Raw genomic sequence first — 22,500 nt, forward strand, 5'->3', positions numbered from 1 at the left:
AAAAGGGACGTGCTATCGATTTCAAGGACTTCGTCCATACAAGACTACCTATTCTTTTTTTTTCTTCCCCCCCCCCCCCCCGTATTTACGTTCTAATCGATCGACATAAATATCGAATATATCTTTCCATTCTTTTCTTTTTTTCTTCTTTCTCTCTCTCTCTCTCTCTCTCTCTCTCTCTCTCTCTCGCTCGCTCGCTCATTTTTCTTTTTTTTTTTCTTTATTTATTTTTCTTTTTTAAGATCTTTCATACAAAATTTCATAAATGCATACGTGCAAATCGAAGTGCACTGAATGCAAAATTCGTGTACGTAAATCGTATAATATTAATTAATGGAGGTTATGAATAAAGTATTAAAATTATTACAATTTTTCTTTTGTTTTTTTTTTTTTTTTTCATGAATAATTTTAATATTAAAAGGAATAATATTCGAGAGTAAAGTTTTATAATCAAGTGTATATGTGTGTGTGTGTGTGTGTGTGTGTGTGTGAGAGAGAGAGAGAGAAGTAATTAAATCTACATACGTATAAAATACGATATAGGTTGGTTACAAAAGTCAGGTGCAAGACGAAGAAAATTTGCCAGATATGTGTCGGCATCTATAAGAGGTCACGATAACTAATGATTCACATGTATAAGCTGTAAACTGTAAATATGTTACATCTATTAATAATTATACTTGTTTTGATTTCGTTAATTAAATTGACAAATATTTCTGTTATAATAAATAATTGTACGCATGTCGAAATATTTTTTTCACGTAAAAACTTCAGAGAATCATTATGGATATTAAAGAAAAAAAAAAAAAAAAAAAAAAAAAAAGAAAATCAATATTAATAATAATAACAATTAAATCTATCATAAATTTCTTTGGATTCGTTCATCAACGCTTATCAATTATGTAATCAATATAATTATAAATCAAAGTGAAATGAAAATGCTAAAGAAAGATAATTAATTAATTCATTGTTGACAGATTGTTATATCAAAAAGTTAAAAAATTAATGCATCACCTTGGCCATATTCATAATTTAATTAACAATCATTATTCAAATATTAAAAATTTTGGAAGAATTGCTAATATAAAAATTAAACAAATATTAATCAATACGATAAAAAATAAGTTATAATAATGATTTACATAGATTTCGTAAAACGAGTATACTCGTGATCAATCGATCGATACATTATGTTTTTCCATTGATTCGTATTATTTATTAAAGTATAAAATTATGTTATTCGCATTATTTACATAATTTTTATACATTATCATATTTTTCGCTTTTCATTTGTTTTTCATTTAATTAAATTTTTAATAAAGATTTTAATTTGATTACGAACGAATGGCCAAGATATTTAACATTATATTTCTTATTTTGTTTTTGTTATTCTTTTTGCATATAAATTTAATTAATCAAGTGATTATTTTTATAATATCTCTACTTACCCACGCAAGTTGGCAGCTTATCGATGGTCTCGTTCCATTTGCCGTTCTTACATTCAAGTATTCTATTCTCTTTTCTTGTGTCGGGAAACACAGTCCCGGATTTACACGAGAACGTTCTTGACGTCACTGTATCATACGATATATAGCTTCCGTTTGGTGCTGAAATGTTCGGACAGCCCAACACTGGAAATAATATTGCAATTCCTTTATGTAAATATTATCGATTTCGACTCAACGTGAAGAATGAATGAAGTCGTGGAATAATAAAGTAATATTAAAAAAACTGTCCATCTTATGTTTTTATATATAAATATATATTTTCGATCGCAAAATTAAATTTTTAAATCGATAACAAGACAAGATTAAGCGTTTCAATCTAGAATCTTATTATCATCGAGTTTATATACGACATTGATAAAAGTGAAATTATCTTTTTTCTTCGATATTGAATCGACGTTCGAGACGAAGTATTCGATATTATTTTTCGATATTTTCGTCTCATCGAAAAAAAGAACAAGAAAGAGAAAAAAAAAAAGAAAAAAAAAGAAATGAACGATTTTATCGCGTTAAATGTGTAACATTGTCACGTCGATGGTGTGTATTCTTCCATCCAGAAATATCCAATGCTATTTCTGGATAGAACGATTCGCGTTACGTAATCATTGGTAGATATCTCTTCAAGCACGAAGTTCACTCGACAAGTTTGACTTCGTTTTAGAGTGCATCAACGTAAATAAATTCTATATGGTCTAAAGTTAGAATAAAACGTGAGTGTTCGTTAAGGAACTTCGTAGAAATTGAAGATATCAAAGTTATAAACCGACCTTGATATTGTAAAAGGAATCCTCGAGCAGGATAGAGTCTCGTCGAGGCTATTAGGTCAAGGGTCACAAGGTTCGAATTAGAGACAATTTTAATGCCAGCGGCGATGCCACAACGTTCGAACAAAGTATTTCCTTTTTCTCGAACTCTCACGACGTCTATACAACTTCCATCAGCTTCTGGACCTGTAAAAATCATCAAGTATTATGTAAATAACAAAGTTATTTTTAAATTATAAAAGAAATGAAATAGTTGATTTTATAAACCAAAAAAAAAAAAAAGAAGGAAGATTTCTATGACTTTGAGGATAAGATGAATTTTTTTTTTTTTTTTTTTTTTTTCTACATAAGCATATCATCCAATCTTATTGCAGAGAGAAATATAACGTTATAATATGTTTCTTTAAAAATCGTACGATCTTATCTTATGAAATGTTTCTTTATAAAAAATTAAACGTATCAATTCCACAGACTTCGTATTTATTCGAAACTTACTGCGAATATTCAGGTCGTGAAAGGTAAGGATAATCCTTTCACCAGGTGATGATTTGAATGTCCAACCACAGGAATAACCACCTGGATAATACAATGGATATCCCGGGGATTTTAAATAACCTCCTTCGTTCCCTTTGGGTATTCTTACTTCCACATTGCAATATTTACAAACCGCTACCTCTGAAATCAATGTATTATTAATTCAAGTATTATTTACCCTAAGGAATGTGATCAGATAAAGAATTAATGTAAGACGATCGTCTATCTCTCCCTCATTCTATTTATTTATTTATTTATTTTTTAGATTGCTTTAGTCAAATAGAGCGAGCGAGAGAGAGAGAGAGAGAGAGAGAGAGAGAGAGAGAGAGAGAGGGAGAGAGAGAGAGAAAGGAAATACTGATTAAAATATTATTAAATATAGGATGAGTTTTAACAGAAGGTAAACTCCTTTGGGTTAGAAAGATCGACATCTGCGTCCGTTGCGGTCCATTTGTCGATGTAGAGCGTGACCGTAGAATCCATTAGAACGACGATGTCAGATAGGCGAGGTTGTAGTTGGGGGTGTCGACGAGGAGATGTCGTCGAGGTCTGTCCTTGCCCTACTTTCACTCGGAGAGTGCGCTAAAAGTGGGGCTTCTAAACGGGAATCCAAGCTGATATTAGGGCAACGAAGGGGAAGTTTTCCTTTCTACCCTTAACCCACGTAATTTGTAATTACGTCAATTGTTAAACGTTTTTTTTTCTCTCGGTAGGAAATACAATGTTAAGTCAAAAACAAAGAAAAAAAAAAAAATAAAGAAAAGAGAAGAAAGCAAAAAAATAATCAACAATTTTTATTTTGCACAAATGCAAGACGTTAATTACCATGATATAATCATGATAATAAATATTATGTACTTGCAGAAAATTCGTTGTTATATATATATATATATATATATATATATATATATATATATATATAACAATATATATATATATGATATTTTGATATATATATGATATTTTTCCTAATATTTTTTATAATATTTTTAATAATACTTATCGTAAATATATATATATATATATATATATATATATATATATATATATATATATATGATATTTTGATATATATATGATATTTTTCCTAATATTTTTTATAATATTTTTAATAATACTTATCGTAAATAAAATTGATAAAATTATTAAGGATAGATTTATTAGTTGTTATTAAACTTTTCTTACATTAGATTATATACTTTTATAATCTTCCAGATATAATAATAATAAAAAAACAAAAAGAAAAAAAGAATCTCTTGAAAATGTATTAAAATAAATTTTGCAAAATGAAGAATTCAACATCGAATGATTTTATTCGTCGTATAATTTTGTTAAAAGGGAAATGTTAGAAAAATCTTTTATAATCTTTCCACGTATTTTATCGATTTTTTTTACTAAACACGTCTGTTCTTATTTATTTCAAGTCATCGAGATTACCCCCTTAAAAGCTTCTCGTTACGTTAGCAAGCACGCAGTAGAGAATAAGAGGATAAAATTTATGTGAATCGTGAAACGAATCGAGCACAAAGTAGACGAGATGTACCAATAGAAATCAATGGATTAAATCGATTCGAATTCGTTTGAATTCTTTTATTTATTTATTTCTTTCCTTTTCTTTTCTTTTCTCTTTTTGCTTTCTTCTTTTTCTATGACCCAAATGTCACGTTGCTTTTTATGGAATTTTGGATAGCTCGTCGAAAATGACACGTACACAAATCCCTCTATAAGCTTTTTGGATTGGTAAACCGTCCCCATTTCTATTTTGTCAGTGTCCATTCATTTTGTATTTTGCTTTGCAGCTGTCCTCGATCTGTCTCCATGATCGTTCGAACGATAACGATCAAACGACACCAACGATTCGATTATCATTTTTCATTGGCTTGTTTATAGAACGCAATCAAATAGAATAATATAGGTGAAAGCATACGTCGATAATTGTAAATATATTTAAATACTATGTCTTTCGTTAATATAATTTACATCCGTGAACTACGAAACGAACGAAGAAAATAATTTCACAAACTTTTGGAACAAATTATTATTATTATTATTATTATTATTATTATTATTATTATTATTATTATTATTATTATTATTATTATTCTTATTCTTATTATTATTATTATTATTATTATTATTATTCTTATTCTTATTCTTATTATTATTATTATTATTATTATTATTATTATTATTATTATTATTATTATTATTGTTATTATTTTTTTTCTTTTTTTTTTCCTTGTTTGTTTCCAACGCATAATGATAATAATAATTTAGTAAAATGAAATAACGTCAAACTGAACGTAGAGTCTGAGGGAAGTTCGATAATTGGAATAAACAATAGACCAGGCACGAGCTGCGGTTTAATTTTGTTACGTTGTTATCGATTTTTAATATCGCACACAAGCACAAGCTACACATACACACATACACACACAAATATAAACTCATATACACAAAGTAATAATTACTCGTCAACGTCAAGCGGATACAGGTCACGTCATTGAGAATTACTATTTCTGTTGTACATTTGCACTGAACTTTTACTTCTCTTTTATATTATATTCGCAGTAATAAATCTTTTTCATCAATAAAAAAAAAAAAAAAGAAAAAAGAAAAAAAAAGAAGAAGAAGAAAAAAGGAAACGAATAAATACAGTATTCGATACATAAAGAGATATCTTTTCTTTTCCTTTTTTATTGGAAAATAAAAGGCAGCAAATTTAAACATCGATATAATAGTTCCGTTGCATCCTATATGTATATATATATATATATATATATATATATATATATATATATATACACATATATATAGATAAAAAAAAAATTCTTGATATAAAATACTCACCAGGAACACAAGCGTACTTTAATCTTAAAGCAGCGGGATGCCAATAGGTTGTTCCTGGATGATCGCTGCTTAAATTATACCGGCAATGATGTTGACCGGAACATCTACAAAAAAATAGAAAGTTTGAAATCGATATGTTTGAATTTATTTTTCAAATTAAAATTACGATGATAAAAAAAAAAGGAAAAAACGTAAGAGAGAATGAAAAATTAATTTCATTGTCACGTGGACTATTGAAATTGTCACATACGAAATAAGGGATCGCAGATCGTTAGTCGTCCTGTGGGACGTCAAAAATGCAATTGCGAGGGCGAAAGTAAAAGAACAAAAATCGCTATCATTTGCATCGAACGTTCGTACGTTAATGCGCGCGTTGAGCTTAAATAAAGAAGGGGGAATGCTTTGTTTTTCACCCTCTTGCAAAGGGGTTCGTCACCGTTGTTTCACCCTTCGATCCATCTCCCCGGTCGACCCTTTCGCTTCGTCGATTTTATCGTATCTTATAGTCTCCCTTTTTCTCAGTCGGAAATAAAATGGGAAAATAGCTTTCTCGCGGCCGACATGCTCGAAATTCTTATGAATATTTCAAATAAACCTATTTCGAGTGGAATTAAAGATGAATTTCCTTTTCAATTCGCACGTGAGAGAGAGAGAGAGAGAGAGAGAGAGAGAGAGAGAGAGAGAGCGTGCGTTAGGAAAAGAAATCGTAAATTTTGTTTTTTCTTTCCTTTCGAATATATAATATTGCTTGCTTTTCTTAATTTTTCAGTTACTTTAAGAATATACGTGTCTGGTTAATATTACAAAATTTTCTGGTGGTTGCTTTCAAAGAAAATAATTTCTAAGTAAATGTAATAAATCCGAATCTATAACTTTTCTAAACAAATACTATACGTGATATTCACCAAAGTTTTCTAACTTTGTATCTAAATTTGTTCTAATTTTGTTCTCTATCTATCTGACCCTCTCCCCGTCTCAATCTTTCTCTTTCTCTCTCTCGCTCGCTCTCTCTCTCTCTCTCTCTCTCTCTTTCTCTCTCTTTCTCACTCTTTTTAATTCTACATTATTTGCAATTTACAAAGGATCTCCAACGAGTTGCTCTCTTCGAGTCTTTATTTGCAATAGTCGATTTACGTTATTTTTCAATTGACCTTAGGGAGTTTAAACATCCCTCTAGAGAAGCAATTAAAGCTTCTCGACATCAAAGCCGTGATTTGATCCACCCTCTTGTACGTGCATCCGAGACGCAATAAGCGTTTCTCAAGTGGAGATCCTCCTATCGAGTCCTTGTTCAAGACGGAAAATGAAAAGAAGATATCCGTGGGTGGTTGCACGATGAATTGAACACTGAAGAGTATATAAAAGATAGGAACAAAGAGAGAACGAGAGAGAGAGAGAGAGAGAGAGAGAGAGAGAGAGAAAGAGAGAGAATGAGAGAGAGAGAGAGCTTTCTTTTTCAAAGGATCATTTTTAAAGGACATCACCGTCATTCATCGTTTAACGTTAACATAATAGTTTTTTTTTTATCTTATTAATTAATCTAAATTAAAAACTTAATCCAAATAATAAATTAATCTAATCAAAATAAAAATATTATCATCTTCGTTCTCTATATTCAACTTCATTAATATTAAATGGATCATTTTCTTTTTTCATATATTTTTTTTTTTCTTTTTCCATAAATCTTTTTAAATAAATTAATTTTTCAACGGTAATAAACATGTCTGATAAGATTGATCCATTTAATTTCTTTTCGATCATCGCCTATCTTGGATAAATTTAAATACTTTATATTGTTATTAACATTTGGAATGTCATAACGTAAAGAAGAAAAAAAAAAAAAGAAAAAAAAAAAGAACAAGAAAAGGTGGAAATAAATAATATATAAATGTCGACATATGGAAAATTAATTTTGGAGATGTTTTGATTAATAATAATATATAAAAATATAAGTTTCGTTTTTTAATTATTTTCTTTGTGGTCTCCAACTTATCCAGATGTAATTGAATATTCTCAAACTTTCTCTTAACCTCACGGCGGTCTTTTGAAATATCGAAGAAAAATAAGGGAAGGAGGGAGGTTATGCTTACTTTCTGTTGAAGGAAGCCCTAACGTCGAACAGATATCTATCTTCTTCATCGTCGTCTTTGATATAATTTCCACGTAATTGTCTCGTGTCCTTGACATATGAATTTTTTATGCCCAATTTGAATTTCTTCTTTTGTCCTATCATCAGTCTTTGCGATTCGTATCCACAAATACCCGTTCGATTAGATTGATATTCCGCTTCCAATACGAAAATGAAAGCTTTGAGAGATCTACAGGTTAGACGTAAAACTCGATTGGAACATTGTTCCTCTTCAACGAGTTCCATATTTCCAGTTGACAATTTGACGGCCTTCGTCGTTCTTAAAAAATACGAGGGACTCGTAGGTACGATAAGCCGACATATACCACGTTCCGTCATTGTAGCTAAAAATGACAGAAGAAGGAGAAGAATCACGTTTGGAATCGTTCTTCTTAAAGACGCCATGACCGATGATCATCTCACGAGGATTCCTCGGTTTAATGCCTTACTTCTTCTCAAGGATCCTGTCTTAAAATTAGCCCTCCAGAGAGTTCAGGAGGTTGAATATCGTCGAGTATACCGATAAGACGTTAGCTAGCTCTTCTTTTCTCTTTCTTTTTTCTTTTTCTTTTTTTATTCCATCCATCCAATTTCGAAGGACTGTGTGTGTGTATGTGCGCGTGTATATATGTATGTATGAAACACAAGGAGAGAAAGGAAAATTTTATTTAATTCAACACTTTCTTTTCTCTTATACACACTAGAGTTTCTTTCTCTCTCTATCTCTCTCTCTCTCTCTCTCTCTCTCTCTCTCTCTCTCTCTCTCTCTCTCGTTTTCTTTACGTTTCTCTTTACATCAAACAAAGTCGTTGAACTCTTACTTCTTCGTCGTCCATTCGCTTTCCGTGGGAAACAATCTTTCTTGTGATCGTTTAACGTTTAACGATCGATCAATGTTAATATCAACACAACGACGAAAGATTCCTTACGAAAAATTTTTATTTCACAACCGATCAAAATATATATTTCTCTTCTACCTTTTGCATTTGAAAATCAAAAAGTCGATTAAAATAAAACGTTTCAATCTCCCGATACATCCTCGTTCAAAGTCGTAATACGAATAACGACTTGTATGCCATGGAGTACTCGATAAATGGGAGAGTAACTCGTGAAATACGATCGGATTAAATAAATAAACGATAAAATCCAATTGAGTAGCATCTTTGCGCTATTATCATGACGAGTTAGGTCAAGATCGTTAACGAACTATGTAAGTTAGAATCGATACGATTTAATAATTTATTTATTTTTTTTTTTTCCATGCAAATTCGTCTCTCTTTCTCTCTCTCTCTCTCCCTTTTGTTTTTTTTTTTTTTATTTTCACACGAAAGAATAATTTTTCATTAACGATTTCTTCGGATTTAAACAAAAGAAAAGTATCAAACCAATCGTATCGTTTCTTCTTTCGGAGTAATCACAGAACGACTGCCACGAAAATCTTTCAGAGTTGAGAATTATTTTCCAATCGAATTCTCAATCTTATTCTTTATCTTTATCTTTCTATTTCTCTTTCTCCTTTATTTTTGGCATGCGTGGTAAGATTTTAACGAGTGTTCGCTAACCTAACGAGCATCTTCTTCTTCTCGACGGTTGTGGTTTGTTGCTACAACGAAGAGGCCTCGTTGGGCGATCAATCGGCCACGGCCAATCTCCAGACGGCTTTTTAGAGAGAAAGAGAGAGAGAGAAAGACAAACAAAAGTGTGTTTTCTCTCTCTCTCTCTCCCCTTGCGTGGGATTCTTTCGTTCCAAGGACGCGATCTAGAATAGATCCAAGCATATACGTACGTATGACCTCTTCGAGAGAATTTTCTTAAGAGTGTTTTCTCTTATTTTTATTTTCTTTTTCTTTCTTTCTTTCTTTTACCTTTTTGTAAAAACAAGCTGATCTCTCTTTTCTTCTTCTTCCTCCTCCTCCTCCTCCTCCTTCTCTTCCACCTCCTTCTCCTCCTTCTCCTCCTTCTCCTCTTCTATCGTTTATATTCTTTATTCGTGAAACGCGAGAATTTTTTTCTTTTTCTTCTTATCGATACTTCTCTTCTTCTTCGTTTTTTTCTTTTTTTGGTGTTTCTTCTTTTTCTATTTTTTTTTCTTTTTCTTTTTTCAAATATCAAGATATCGTCACTTGTTATTATCGTCACTAATATGATCGCACAACCACGTGATATTGTTGGTCCTAGTTTCTCTCCAAACGTTCACGAAACTCCACGTTGAAATCGAACACTCAATGTACTTCGTTCTTCTCCTTATTCTCATTCTCGTATATTTTACTCTTTTTCTCTCTTTTCTCTCTCTCTCTCTCTCTCTCTCTCTCTCTCTCTCTCTGTCTCTCTTCAACTCCGTCGTCGGCGAATCAAAATCTCAAGAATTTCATTATCATTCCTCCGACCGGACGAATATATCGAGCGATTCGTTTCACATTTATACTAATTAATCCATATATCCTTCATTTAATTCTCATGCGAATCAACGAAATACATAGAGGAATATCTCTATCGACGACCTGTCTAGATATAAAATAGACAAATAAATTCTATTCCAAGATCATTGGTTCATCATCTCTTTAACCGTCGTTGAACGATCTATATGATACGAAAAGTTTGAAAAAAGTCGATCGTCGTATACGACAATGTTCGTGATAAATTAAATGGCGAATCTTTGCATACGCGTAAAGAAAAGGAAAAAAAAAAAAAAGAAAAAATAGTTAATTAATCAACGGTACGATTTTGTAAGGAATGAAATTTTGTCATCGTGTACATCGATAATTCCTCACTGTCATTCGTTAAAATCTCGCGCACTCGCGCGAATATCACTCGCGTTCGTTAGTCGTCCTGGTGTGTACTGCGATTCCGTTGCGTTGCTTGCTCTGATATCCCTCTCTTCTTCTGTCTCTTTCTTACTCACTTACACACTCACGCACTCACTCTCTCTCTCTCTCTCTTACGTTCTATGTATCTATCTATCTCTTTCTTTTTCTTTCATCGTAGTCTTAACGTGTTCGATAGGTAGGTAGTAGAAACGTTTGTGGGTATTCACCGGAAGCAATGGTAGCTTTTAGAAGCAGGGACTACCCTTCCCGAGCACGTGTACCTACACGTACGTTTAGTTAGTAAGAGGGATGAAGAGTGGGAGATGGGGGAGGGGAAGAAGTGAGTTAGGGAGAACTGTACCACATTGGCCTCTAACCCTCGTGGGGTAGGTTCGTACCACGTTGTCCTTTTTCCCCTAACTTTCCTATTTTACCCCCCTTGATTTTCTTTTCTAATCTCGCGCGTGCTCCCCCGCCCCTTCTTTTCTCTCTCTCTCTCTCTCTCTCTTTTTCTTTTTCTCTCTCTCCCCTCCCCTCCCTTCTCTCTTCTATCTTTTCACGGATCGACGCCAATCTTCTCACCAGCTGCTCTTCTTGAAATTTCATATATTTCCTTTCTCCTGGTTACCATTCATTTCTTTGTTGCAACATCGACCGAAATTTTAACGATAAAATCATCCAATTTTGTCCTCATGTAATTTTACTTTTCCTAGAAAAATGAGAATAGGTTATAGAATATTCGGGAACGTTTTTTTGAAATCGTTTAATACTTTTTTTCCTTTTTTATCCTTCTTTTCTCTCATGCAATATTATACTCCAAGAGAAAAAAGTTGCGTTGTTTTAATATTCAACACGTTAACAACGTCATTTAATTTTCATTTCTTTCTGTTGTTCTTGTTCTTTTTTATTTTTTTCTTTTTTTTTTCTTTCTTTCTTTTTACACGTAAATATAACTCTTGAAGATACAGAATAAATTATTTACTAATAATATTCTACGGTTGTTCCTCCAATAATAAGAAGTAAAATTAATCGGGTTCTAAAAATCTTAAGTTTCCAATTGTTTCAATTCTGGAGATGTTCCAAAAGTGGTCAGGCATTGTTACCGGGATATCTTTCGTTCCAGGCATTGTCCCTTCCAAGAGTATTCTTCCGTAGCTTAGAAAGAAAATAGAAAGAGAGAGAGAGAGAGAGAGAGAGAGAGAGAGAGAAAACTGGGTGCAATCGCTATTGTCATCGGCACGTGATAACTATTGGCATCACATCTGCGTCTATGGTACCCAGGAAGTACTCATACTTCGTTTCCCTGTCACCGAATCTACCCTATTCATTGTCCTTTGAATCAAGGACACTCTTTTTCAAGATTTAAACGATTACATCTGCGTGAAAGTAAGTAAGTAAGTACGTGAGAGATACGTTGAAATTGCATCTCTTTGCGATTTGATACGAATGTATATATATATAGTAGTTTTATCCTCGAATTTCTAGATCTCGATCATGATCTATCCTCTCACGAATATTTCGTAATATTAGATATTGTCGCAACGAATTGTCCATCTTTCTATGTATTTATGTGCGTGCGTACATACGTGTTTGTATATGTGTACGTGCACGTGCGTATATTAAAACGGGAGAATATTTATTTATTATGAGTATCATCTTTCATCCTTTACGTCCTTGATCGACATTCGTAATCGATACCGTAGAAAGTTATCAGAGACTACTGGAGTTACACGTCTTGTTCCGCGTCTCGAATGGTATAGTTTGTTTGTTTGTTGTTTGTTCTTTTTCTTTCTTTTTTATTTTTATTTATTTATTTCGTTTTTTTTTTTTTTATTTTGTTTTATTTTCACAAAGAAAGGAAGTATCATTGGGAAAGTAAGTATATATATATATATATACGTAAGCATATACTTAAATATATACAGTATTAAAATTTTTTTCGTTATTTTTAATGATCTTTCATAGTTCCATACTTATGGCAGATTCCGATCGTTCTATCTTCGAATGGTACAGTTCACTTCAATTCTTTTTTTTTTTTTTTAATTTATTTTATTTTCCTTTTTCTTTAATTTTCACAAAGAAAATAAATATCATTGGCCAAGTGGATATATATATATATATATATATATATATATATATATATATATATTAATAAAATGATTTCTACTTGATTGGGATATGTAAAATAAGTGATCGAATTATTTCGAATTAGCCATGGTACTCCATAAGGGAATTTACTAATGGACTATTTTGGTGGGGGTTGGTTCGGCTTTAACCAACTTTGCATAGTCATTCGAACGACATACGATTAGCATGGGATCGATAAGCAATTTCAAAGTTGAATCTAAAAGAAAAATTGTAGATATCCATTTTGAGTTCTCACGAGGGAACCCGCAGCATTTCTCAATCCCCTCGATCGAGGAGACATGGAAAGTATCTACTTTGAATTAGAGCGACATGTGCGATCGGTCACGGCTCGTTGAGTTAGTAAATTCGTTCGAACTTTAGTCATATTGGCTTCTCCAATTTGCCATTTGAAACTGTTTTCACGAAATAACGATGTTTGTCGCTGTCGTGTTAATGGTTCCGTAAATTGTTCGTCATTAACGATCAAATTTGTATATATATATATATATATATATTTATATATATATTTATATATATATATATATTTAAACGAGCAATTAAACTTACTTCGAACGTAATAATAAATATTAATATTACGTTAATTGTATAAAACTAAAAGAAAACTTTTTCGCACGTAGTTGAGTTAACACGCGAAAATATGGATATTGAAATTTTCTATATGGAAGAAAGAAAAAGAAAAAAATATATACATATATATATATATATTTTTGTTCATTCCATTTTATTTATTTTTTCAAAAATTTTACATACGTGACGAGAACGAAACTTTTCTTAAGTTTATAAATCATTTCATAGATTCCGTCGACTCGACAGACCTCGTCATTCTTAATAGGATTACGTATTACGTGAAGCTCGAACTCGTGGCGTGGGTTCTTGCATAATCCACCCTCGTTTCACGGTAGCGTCTGGCAAAAGCTGCGTTTCCTTTTATTCCTGTGTATTGGTGAAAGTTAGAGAAAGAGCAAGAAAGTGAGAGAGAGAGAGAGAGTGTGTGTGTAAGGGAGTGAAGAAGAGATAGAGGTAAAGAAAGAGAGAGAGAGTGAGTGAGAGAGAGAGAGAGAGAGAGAAAGAGAGGAAAAGAGAGGGAGAGAGGGAGAGAAAGAGAGAGAAAGAAAAAGACAGATAGAGGGTTTAACTGTTTTGACGTTTCCTCAACTTTGTTTATCTCACGATTCTAATCCTGCAGTTTCCCCATTTCGTAATATAATCAAAACTATTTTTATTCCTCACCCTTTCCCACTTTCTGCCGTAAAATAATTCAATGAATACACAACCCAATCGCACCAATAATATTTTTTTTTTATCATATAACACATTCAGGAAAAACGTTTTCATGAATAAACGTTCACGATTACAATCGGCATTTTATTAATTAACATAACGCGTCAAACGTTCAACATAGGGAAGCATAGAATTATATTATATAAACGTTGTTTCAAAATTATGATTAGTTACTTACGTGTTTAGAAAATAGTAGATACCTATATTACCGACAAGATGCCTAAAAGAACGATGCATTAGCTTTTTCGGTGCGTTCTATTTTATCGTTTATGCATATTGCAGTTTACGACGTTACCATTTATTCCACGTTAAATAAATTTCTACTTGTCATTTCTTTTCGATGATGAACCCTTTATTCAATTACAATAATACTTGTTATCGATACGATAATCGTAATTAGAACGAATAATAACAACGATATTAACAGCGAATAATAATGATAATGATTATGTTTATGTGAATAATAATGATAATGGTAATGATGATGATGATGATGATAATAATAATGATAATAATAATAATAATAATAATAACTATTATTATTAATTATTATAATAACTATTATTATTATTATTATCCATGACAATAATGATGATGATGATCATAATGATGATGACGATGATGATGATGATGATTAGAGAACGAATAAAAGTAACTTGTACGATAACAATGAGAATAACAATAGCGTGTATCGTGTCTAAACACGCAACCGAGTATATTTTCTTTTTGTAATGTAATATAATAATATATATATATATTATTATATTGATACATATTATTATAATGTAGTATAATATATATATATATATATATATCCGTATATATATATCTGTATATATATATCTGTATATATATATGTATATATATATCTGTAATCATCTATGGGTGTTCGCATTCATGTATCTGTATATTAATGTAGAATTTCTCTCTCTCTCTCTCTCTCTCTCTCTCTCTGTCTTTCTCTTTTTCTCTCTCTTTCTCTATGTTTGTATGTATTATTCACGATTCTGTATATGTATATATATATATATATATGTGTGTGTGTGTGTGTGTGTGTGTGTGTGTGTGTGTGTGTTCAGATCACAATGTATTTTACAGCGTATCGATATTGGCGAATCCTTAATTAAATATACATTTATTATATGCATTCTCTCGGCACTTTGAATATTTAGCACGATGCGCATTTCTCTTTTTTTCTTAATATTTCAATTTTTCTTTTTCTCTTCATCTTCATCTTCTTCTTCTTCTTATTTTATTTTTTTCTTTTCTCTCTTTTCATCTTCTTTCATCCTTTTTCCGTTTTCATCTTATCTCTTCCTTTTGTCGTATCATTATTTATTATCCTTTATCCATGAACATAGCTGCAAAAAAGGGGTGGCTTATGAAATGCATATTATGGATGAGGGCAGAGGCGACAGGGGGGCGAGCGGGGGTGGGGGTGGAAGAGAGAGAGAGAGAGAGAGAGAGAGAGATAATATACGAAGGAGCTTATCTCTTTTAATGTATGTACAATGCGTTATATAACGTTAAGATTAATTACAATTATCGTTTCGACAATAATTATAATGATCGATTTGTCAATTAAGCTAAAGCCTCCTCCTCTCGTTATCTCTCTCAACTCTCGAATTTACTTTTTATAATCGTTGATTTGAATTGCGTTACTTTACACACTTATTCAGTTCTTCTATTATCTTTTTTCCACCGCCCACCCCTCTCCCCTATCTACTTCACCGTATTTTTTATTTTCTATTTTCTTCTTTCTCCCTTTTTCTCATTTATAGTCTTGCAATTTTCTTTATCTTTTTGCTTTCCTTCTCTTTTTTTTACTTTCTCTCATGTAAATCGATTTCGTTCTTTCGTTCATAGATATCATATAGAACTATGAAAGGAAAACGATGAAAAGAAGAGAGAAGATAGGAAAACGAAGCTTATTTCTTCTCTGTTGATTCGCGTTCTTATTGGAATCGTTCTCATATCAAAGCAATGCGAAAGAGTTAACGAGAGAATAATATTATGACGGTAAAATAAACGAATTAATATATTGGGAAATTTGTTTCTTCTTTTTTTCTCATGTTCGATCTCTCTAACATCTTTTTCTAATGTTTGTTTGTCTCTCGTAGCTCGTTTTTCTTTCTTTTTTTTTTCTTTTTCTTTTTTACGGAAAAGCTGTAAGGCATTGTCGGATATGTCGGCTGAGGTTTTTCCTTTTCTCTTTTTTTTTTTTTTTAATTATCGTTATTATCATTACTATTATTAATTTTATCATTATTATTAATATTAATATTAATATTAATATTATCATTATTATTATCATTATTATTATTATTATTATTATTATTATTATTATTATTATTATTATTATTATTATTATTATTATTATTACTATTATTATTATTACTATTATTATTATTATTATTATTATTATTATTATTATTATTATTATTATTATTATTATTATTAGGGCCTGAGAAAGAGATGATTTTTTTAAGCTTTACACGAAACGTACTTCTCTCTCTCTCTTTCTCTCTCTCTCTCTCTTCTTTATTATTTTTTTTTTTTTGAATTGCATGAAATCCTTCGTAGGAAGCTTTACAAAAATATTTCCACGATTTTAGATAACGTCGCTTGTTCAAAGCTCTACGAGCCGAGAAGAAAAAAAAAAAAAGGATTCGTCTCGATCAAATTTCCAATATTTTTTTTCGACGATCGAAACGATTTAAACGGCCATTAGACTCGCATGTTATGTCGATCTATGTCGAAGAAATAAAAAATAAGAGGTTAAGAAGGAAAGGAAAGAAAAAAAAGAAAGAAAAAAGAAAAAAAGGAAAGAGGTAAATTCGTTTGAAAAATTAGTACGTGCGTGCGTGAGTGCGTGCTTGCTTGCTTGTTTGCTTGCTTGTTTGCTTGTTTGCTTGCTTGTTTGCTTGCTTGTTTGCTTGCTTGTTTGCTTATTTGCTTGCTTGTGTGTGTTTCATGTTCTTGCATGTAAGGCTAAGTTTTCCATTTCTTTCTCCTTTTCGATTTGTTTTCCCTTCGTCTCGTTACAACTTTCATGTCTAATTTCGTTTTCTGTCTTTCTCGAATTTTCCGTTTTTTTTTTCTCTTCGCAGTCTTCTTTTTTCTTTAATCAATAATCTCTTCGTGTATTTGATAAGATCAAGAAATATAGTATTTAAGTATGTATGGTTGATTATACGTCAGGAACGAGAATCATTTTTCTTTTCTTTCTATTTTCTTTATTATTTTCTCTCTCTCTCTCTCTCTCTCTCTCTCTCTCTCTCTCTCCCTTTCTTTCGTACCTTCGTCATTCATTACCGTAATTAAACTTGTATATACATATATTGAGCATTCCGCGATAAATTGCAAGCTACTATTTTTTTTCTTGTTTTTTTTTTCTTCTTTTTTTTTTTGGCACATTTAGCAGATTTGTCCTTTTTCACTTCTCGTATTTGTTTATCTATAATCGCTAAATATACATGACCTGAATCCTTCTTCTTCCTCCTCCTCCTCCTCCTCTTCTTCTTCTTCTTCTTCTTCTTCTTCTTTCGCTTTTTCGTTTTTTTATTTTTTACGTTTCATCCTATATATTTTTGCATTTCTTTTTTTTTTTTTCCTTTTTTTTTTCTTCTTTCAAACGATTCTCTCGATTTTTATTCAATTTATTTTTTTTCTTTTTTTTTTTCCTCGCAATCGATACATACAAGCATATAAATACAATCATATATGAGAAATCACGAACGATCGAGAATTTCAATTTGTCGATTTGATACCGTGCATTCATTCAAATGAAAATCTATTTTCTTTTGGGTCGTTTAAATGAAAAAAAAAAAAAAAACAAAAAAAAATAAAAAACAAAAAAGTGAAAAAGAAAAAAAAGAGAAAAACAGATTATCTTTGGATTTTCGATAGAAAGATATTTTAATAGAGATCGTTGGCGATTTCTTCGGCATCAAAGGTCACTGGCTCTTAGCTAAATACATACGTATACGCTTTTCTAAATAACAGCTTTTGAAAATATCCTTTGCTTTTTTTTTTTTGTTTCCTTTTTTTTTCTTTAATATATAATCTCTCTTTTTTCGTTTTTTTTTTTATTATTATTATTAATAATAATATTATTATTATTATCATTATCATTATCATTATCATTATCATTATCATTATCATTATTATTATTATTTTTTTTTTCGGCCGTCACAGTATACGCGCGTAAACACATAGCGAGCGCAAACGCATTGATAGGTACAGCTTGCAATTCCACTACAATAATTATAATATATATATATATATATATATATATATATATATATATATATATATATATATATATATATATATATATATATACTTTAATAAATCTCAACAATTCCCATAATAAGTCTGTACTTATTGTTGTTCTTGTTGTTGTTTTTGTTGTTGTTGTTACGGCTTACGATCACATGACATCGTATCGATTAGTATAATTTCTCTAATTTACGAACATTTCTTAAACATTGTTTAACGCACTGATAATAGGACATTTTGTTGGCGTTTTTACGTAAATAATTATCAACGTCGTGAGATAATCTCAACTTGAAATATTAATTAATATTAACGTGTATGTTATATCGAAGCTTAGAATGCGCGATAGATCGTTTTTGTATGTTTTTGTCTGTAATTCATTATCTTGATCAGTGGTTATTATCCCTTGTGATACAAATTAATCGTTTCGTTCATTCAATCTTTTTTTTTTCTTTTTACTTATTGTTAGATCGACATGTAATATCCACGTTTCGAAGGACGCAAGGTCTAACACATATATACACGCACGCATACACGCAAAACACACGCATACATATGTACTCTCTTTCTCTTTTTCTCACAAGTCCAGTCGGCCGTTCGCCCCGTTATCGACTTTCTAATATTAATATCCGCTTTACCGATGACGTAGAGTCACGTTATACTACTACGTCCTTATCGTCGACGTCGCGTTTCTCGAACGTCTCGTTTACCGCTATCTCGGCTCATCTTATTACGTAAAACGCTCAAACGCATTCCATTCTATTTAAGGAAATGATTTTTTAATTAAACTTATTTCACTTTTCATAAAACCTCGATTATATATCGTTTACCTCATTTAGGATATATATATATATATATATATATATATATATAGTTTTTTTTTTTCATTGAAAATTAACACGATTAGAAAGAAAAAGGAACTATCAAGAGAAGATTCGTATCCTGGTATCCTTCGAAACGTTGATATATCTCACATAAATCTCATTAAATCACATGTTCTTTTTTTAATTTTGATCTCATACTCATAATTTACGAAGTAACACCGATCAAAAAGATCTCTTTCCCTTGACGATTAACGACATATTTATTATTTTCATAATAACGTATGTATGTATGTATGTATGTATGTATGTATGTATGTATATATATGTATTTATGTATGTATGTATGTCTCTAAAACGAAAGACCATTTTTTCTAAATAGTTTTGGCACAATTCACGAGTCACCTTCTTCATTTCTTCATAGATTAATTAATCGTAGATCCAAATATTTCATTCGTCATCGGAATACTATAGAATTTATCAGAAACCAACACTATAACTTTATTAGCGGATTCATTCTTCATAGATTAATTAATCGTAGATCCAAGTATTTCATTCGTCATCGGAATACTATAGAATTTATCAGAAACCAACATTATAACTTTTGTTACCGGATTCGTATGTTTCCAGTTTTAAGGGAGCAGGTCAAGGAGGCCTCGCGATTTGACCTGAAAGTAACCGGTAACAACTATGTACCCTCGATTCGTCTTCCTTCGCAAACAATCGCGACATGATCTCATTATTTAGGATTTTGCTTTTTGTAATGGCTTCGAACGATTAACTTTTGCCGATCACAGATTTCCACCTTTCATACTCTGCACCTTCCTCCTTCCAATGTTTTCTCTTCTTCTTCTTTTTTTCTTTTTTTTTTTTTTTATTTTATTTTCGTCTTTCTTCTTTTTGTGTGTATTTTCATGTGTCTCTTCTATTTCGTTATTTCAATGTTGAAAGGTCCCACCACCAGGGCCAGGTTGAGGAACGACCGATTTGAAAATTCGGCCGCGAATCGAGAATGAGTTCTTACATTTTTTTACTATAATCGATTGTTAATCTATCATAAATCGATCATCGGGATTAAATTTTCTCTCATGTTAGAACATGATTCTCTTTTTCTCACGGACCGATTTTCTAGATTGTTGAGAGGAGCCTCTTACTACGGCGGTTCCGGCTCGGAGGTGGGGGACTCCTGCTACGCCTCCAGAAAGATTAAAGCCGTTGGTTTTGGTTCGAGGTTACTTTTCTTTGCTTCAACTACAAGAAACTCAATTTCGTTTCTATCACGACGTGCAAATGATTCCGCTATCAATCTGGCAACTTCTTGATGATGTAGACCTATCGATTAAAGTAAATTAAATTTGTTAGGAATTTATTGATGTAACAATATTGATATTGTTATAATTGAAAATGTAATAAATAATGTTTTGTTTACCTTCAACCTTGTGACCATCGACCTCGAGAATAAGTTGACCAACTTCCAGTCCACCAGCTTCGTAAGCAGCTCCATTATCCTATGGTTTTAAAAAAATATCTTTAATATCATACATTTAAATATAAATCAATTGGAAAATATAAAAAACATGAATTATCTAATCAACGTATTATGATTATAAATCTTATCTAATATAACGATGTTAGAAATAAAACGTGTTCATTTAATGATAATTAATTTTTTTTTTGTATTATGGCAAAAGCGATTTAAACAAATGGTATTACACTTTAGACAATCAATTTTTGTTATAACTATTTATTAACTTATACTATAACTTATTGAAACAAATGCCATTAAAAAAAAAGAAAAAAAAAAAAACTAAGAAATGATTATACACGTGAATGATCTAAACGATATTAGAAAGAAAGAAAAAAAGTACAATTATGTAACAATCTTTAAATATTAAAAATTACTAACGTGAATATTGATGATCCTTGGTAAAGGATGCTTAGTATTAGCACCACCCTCGATCGCTATACCCAAAATCGATTTAGTTTTCTTTACGGTGATCCTAAGATTTCCTTGATGATCCGGTACAACTAAAGCACCGTCTTCTTCCCTTCTATCGGACATCTCGCTTCTGGTTAATCTCTGAGCACTATGATGTCTCCTAGGTGGTCCACCTGGTCCTCCACTTCCAGTAGCAGAACCTCCACCCGAACTACCTTCATCGAGTAATTGTGCTTCTTGCATATCGAAGCTCCGTGAGAGCTTGTGTGCGAGTTCCTGAAACGTCCAGAACTCGGATCGCATGCTAGTCTTAACTTTGGATTTTTTCTTTTCTTTTTCTTCTCCTTTTCTTTTTTTTTTAACATTCTCGCGATGTCTCACTACGATAGCGACGATATTATTTACAATCAAAAAGAAAATAATATATCAATATATATATATTAATTTATATATATTAATAATATATTATATATATATATATATATATATATATATATATATATATATATATATGTATATATATATGAGTCGTTGAAATTGAAAGTGAGGAGTCCATTTTGTGAAGAAAAATAATTAAAACTATTTCTTAATATAAATTAAGATAAAATTTGTTTTTATTTGTAAAAAAAAATGGATTTGCCCCACTTTCAATATCAACAGCTTATATATATATATATATATATATATATATATATATATATATATGTATATATATATATATTTATTAATTTATATTTCATATATATTAAATTGAATTTTTGAAAAACTTCGTCGTTATCGTTTACGAAGAGAGATCGATTAAAAAACACACGCAAAGAACGATGAGAGCACACAGTAGCTAAAAAAAGAGGCAATTATGCTGGCGTAATTCATATGCGCTGAGTCGTCAAAGATATTCCCGGTTGAGGTTTTAAGCTCATAACTTCGGCGTCGACTTATTTTTTTTGTCTCGTCTCATTCCCTTTTTTTCTTTTCCAATGATTACGTAAAACAAAGATACTCCCGCATCCGGGAAATCTTTTGGCAACGATGCGTTTTATTCTTTTCTCCAGTACCTATATGCAAATATACCGGGTGTCTCGTTTCAAACGACATAACCAAAATATCTTCGATACTATTAATTTTACAAACTAATGTTTCGAATAATAATCATTTGCTTTTTAAATGGAGAAAATTTCATTTAATCGATTGCATAAATTTCGTAGATGATTATCGATTGTCGCGATAAGGAGAAAATTCTTAACGATTTTATTTCTTTTATTTTTTCTCTTATTTTCTTTTTTTCTTTTTTCTCTTTTTTTTTTCTTTTTTTTTTTCTTTTTTTTTCTTTTTTAATGGAAATCAATATCTTAAGTTTGAGAAAAAAAAGTTGCCGGAAAATATCAATAGATATACAATGAGTACCTACGGTGCGTACTATTTTCAGCGATATTTCATCCGAGTTG

The 22,500-nt window shown here is 31.0% G+C and overlaps 2 protein-coding genes and 1 long non-coding RNA gene across 17 annotated transcripts in view; all 3 read right to left on the reverse strand.

Annotated features, from left to right (window-relative positions):
• Positions 1 to 8,434, reverse strand: part of LOC124427138 — a 24,047-nt gene extending 15,613 nt beyond the window's left edge. Inside the window, exons 1-5 of the mRNA XM_046969700.1 lie at positions 7,744 to 8,434; positions 5,654 to 5,757; positions 2,765 to 2,944; positions 2,273 to 2,455; positions 1,449 to 1,631 (exon numbers count right to left, since the gene is read on the reverse strand). Coding sequence (XP_046825656.1) covers positions 1,449 to 1,631; positions 2,273 to 2,455; positions 2,765 to 2,944; positions 5,654 to 5,757; positions 7,744 to 8,186 — 1,093 coding nt within the window. The 5' untranslated portion in view covers positions 8,187 to 8,434. The remainder of the gene's footprint in view (positions 1 to 1,448; positions 1,632 to 2,272; positions 2,456 to 2,764; positions 2,945 to 5,653; positions 5,758 to 7,743) is intronic.
• Positions 8,435 to 10,049: 1,615 nt separating this feature from the next.
• LOC124427143 lies at positions 10,050 to 13,190 on the reverse strand. Its single transcript, XR_006942876.1, has 2 exons — positions 10,537 to 13,190; positions 10,050 to 10,286 (listed from the first exon to the last, which is right to left on the reverse strand). It is a non-coding gene; the product is annotated as an uncharacterized LOC124427143 (long non-coding RNA).
• A 5,362-nt stretch (positions 13,191 to 18,552) lies between these two features.
• Positions 18,553 to 22,500, reverse strand: part of LOC124426608 (whirlin) — an 80,262-nt gene continuing 76,314 nt past the window's right edge. For all 15 annotated transcript variants that reach the window (XM_046968493.1, XM_046968491.1, XM_046968490.1 and 12 more), the window contains 3 exons: positions 21,023 to 21,331; positions 20,546 to 20,624; positions 18,553 to 20,448 (listed from right to left, as the gene is read on the reverse strand). In XM_046968493.1, coding sequence (XP_046824449.1) covers positions 20,306 to 20,448; positions 20,546 to 20,624; positions 21,023 to 21,331 — 531 coding nt within the window. In that variant the 3' untranslated portion in view covers positions 18,553 to 20,305. The remainder of the gene's footprint in view (positions 20,449 to 20,545; positions 20,625 to 21,022; positions 21,332 to 22,500) is intronic.

Source organism: Vespa crabro, chromosome 9 (genome assembly GCF_910589235.1).
Source record: "Vespa crabro chromosome 9, iyVesCrab1.2, whole genome shotgun sequence".
Taxonomy (NCBI): domain Eukaryota; kingdom Metazoa; phylum Arthropoda; class Insecta; order Hymenoptera; family Vespidae; genus Vespa; species Vespa crabro.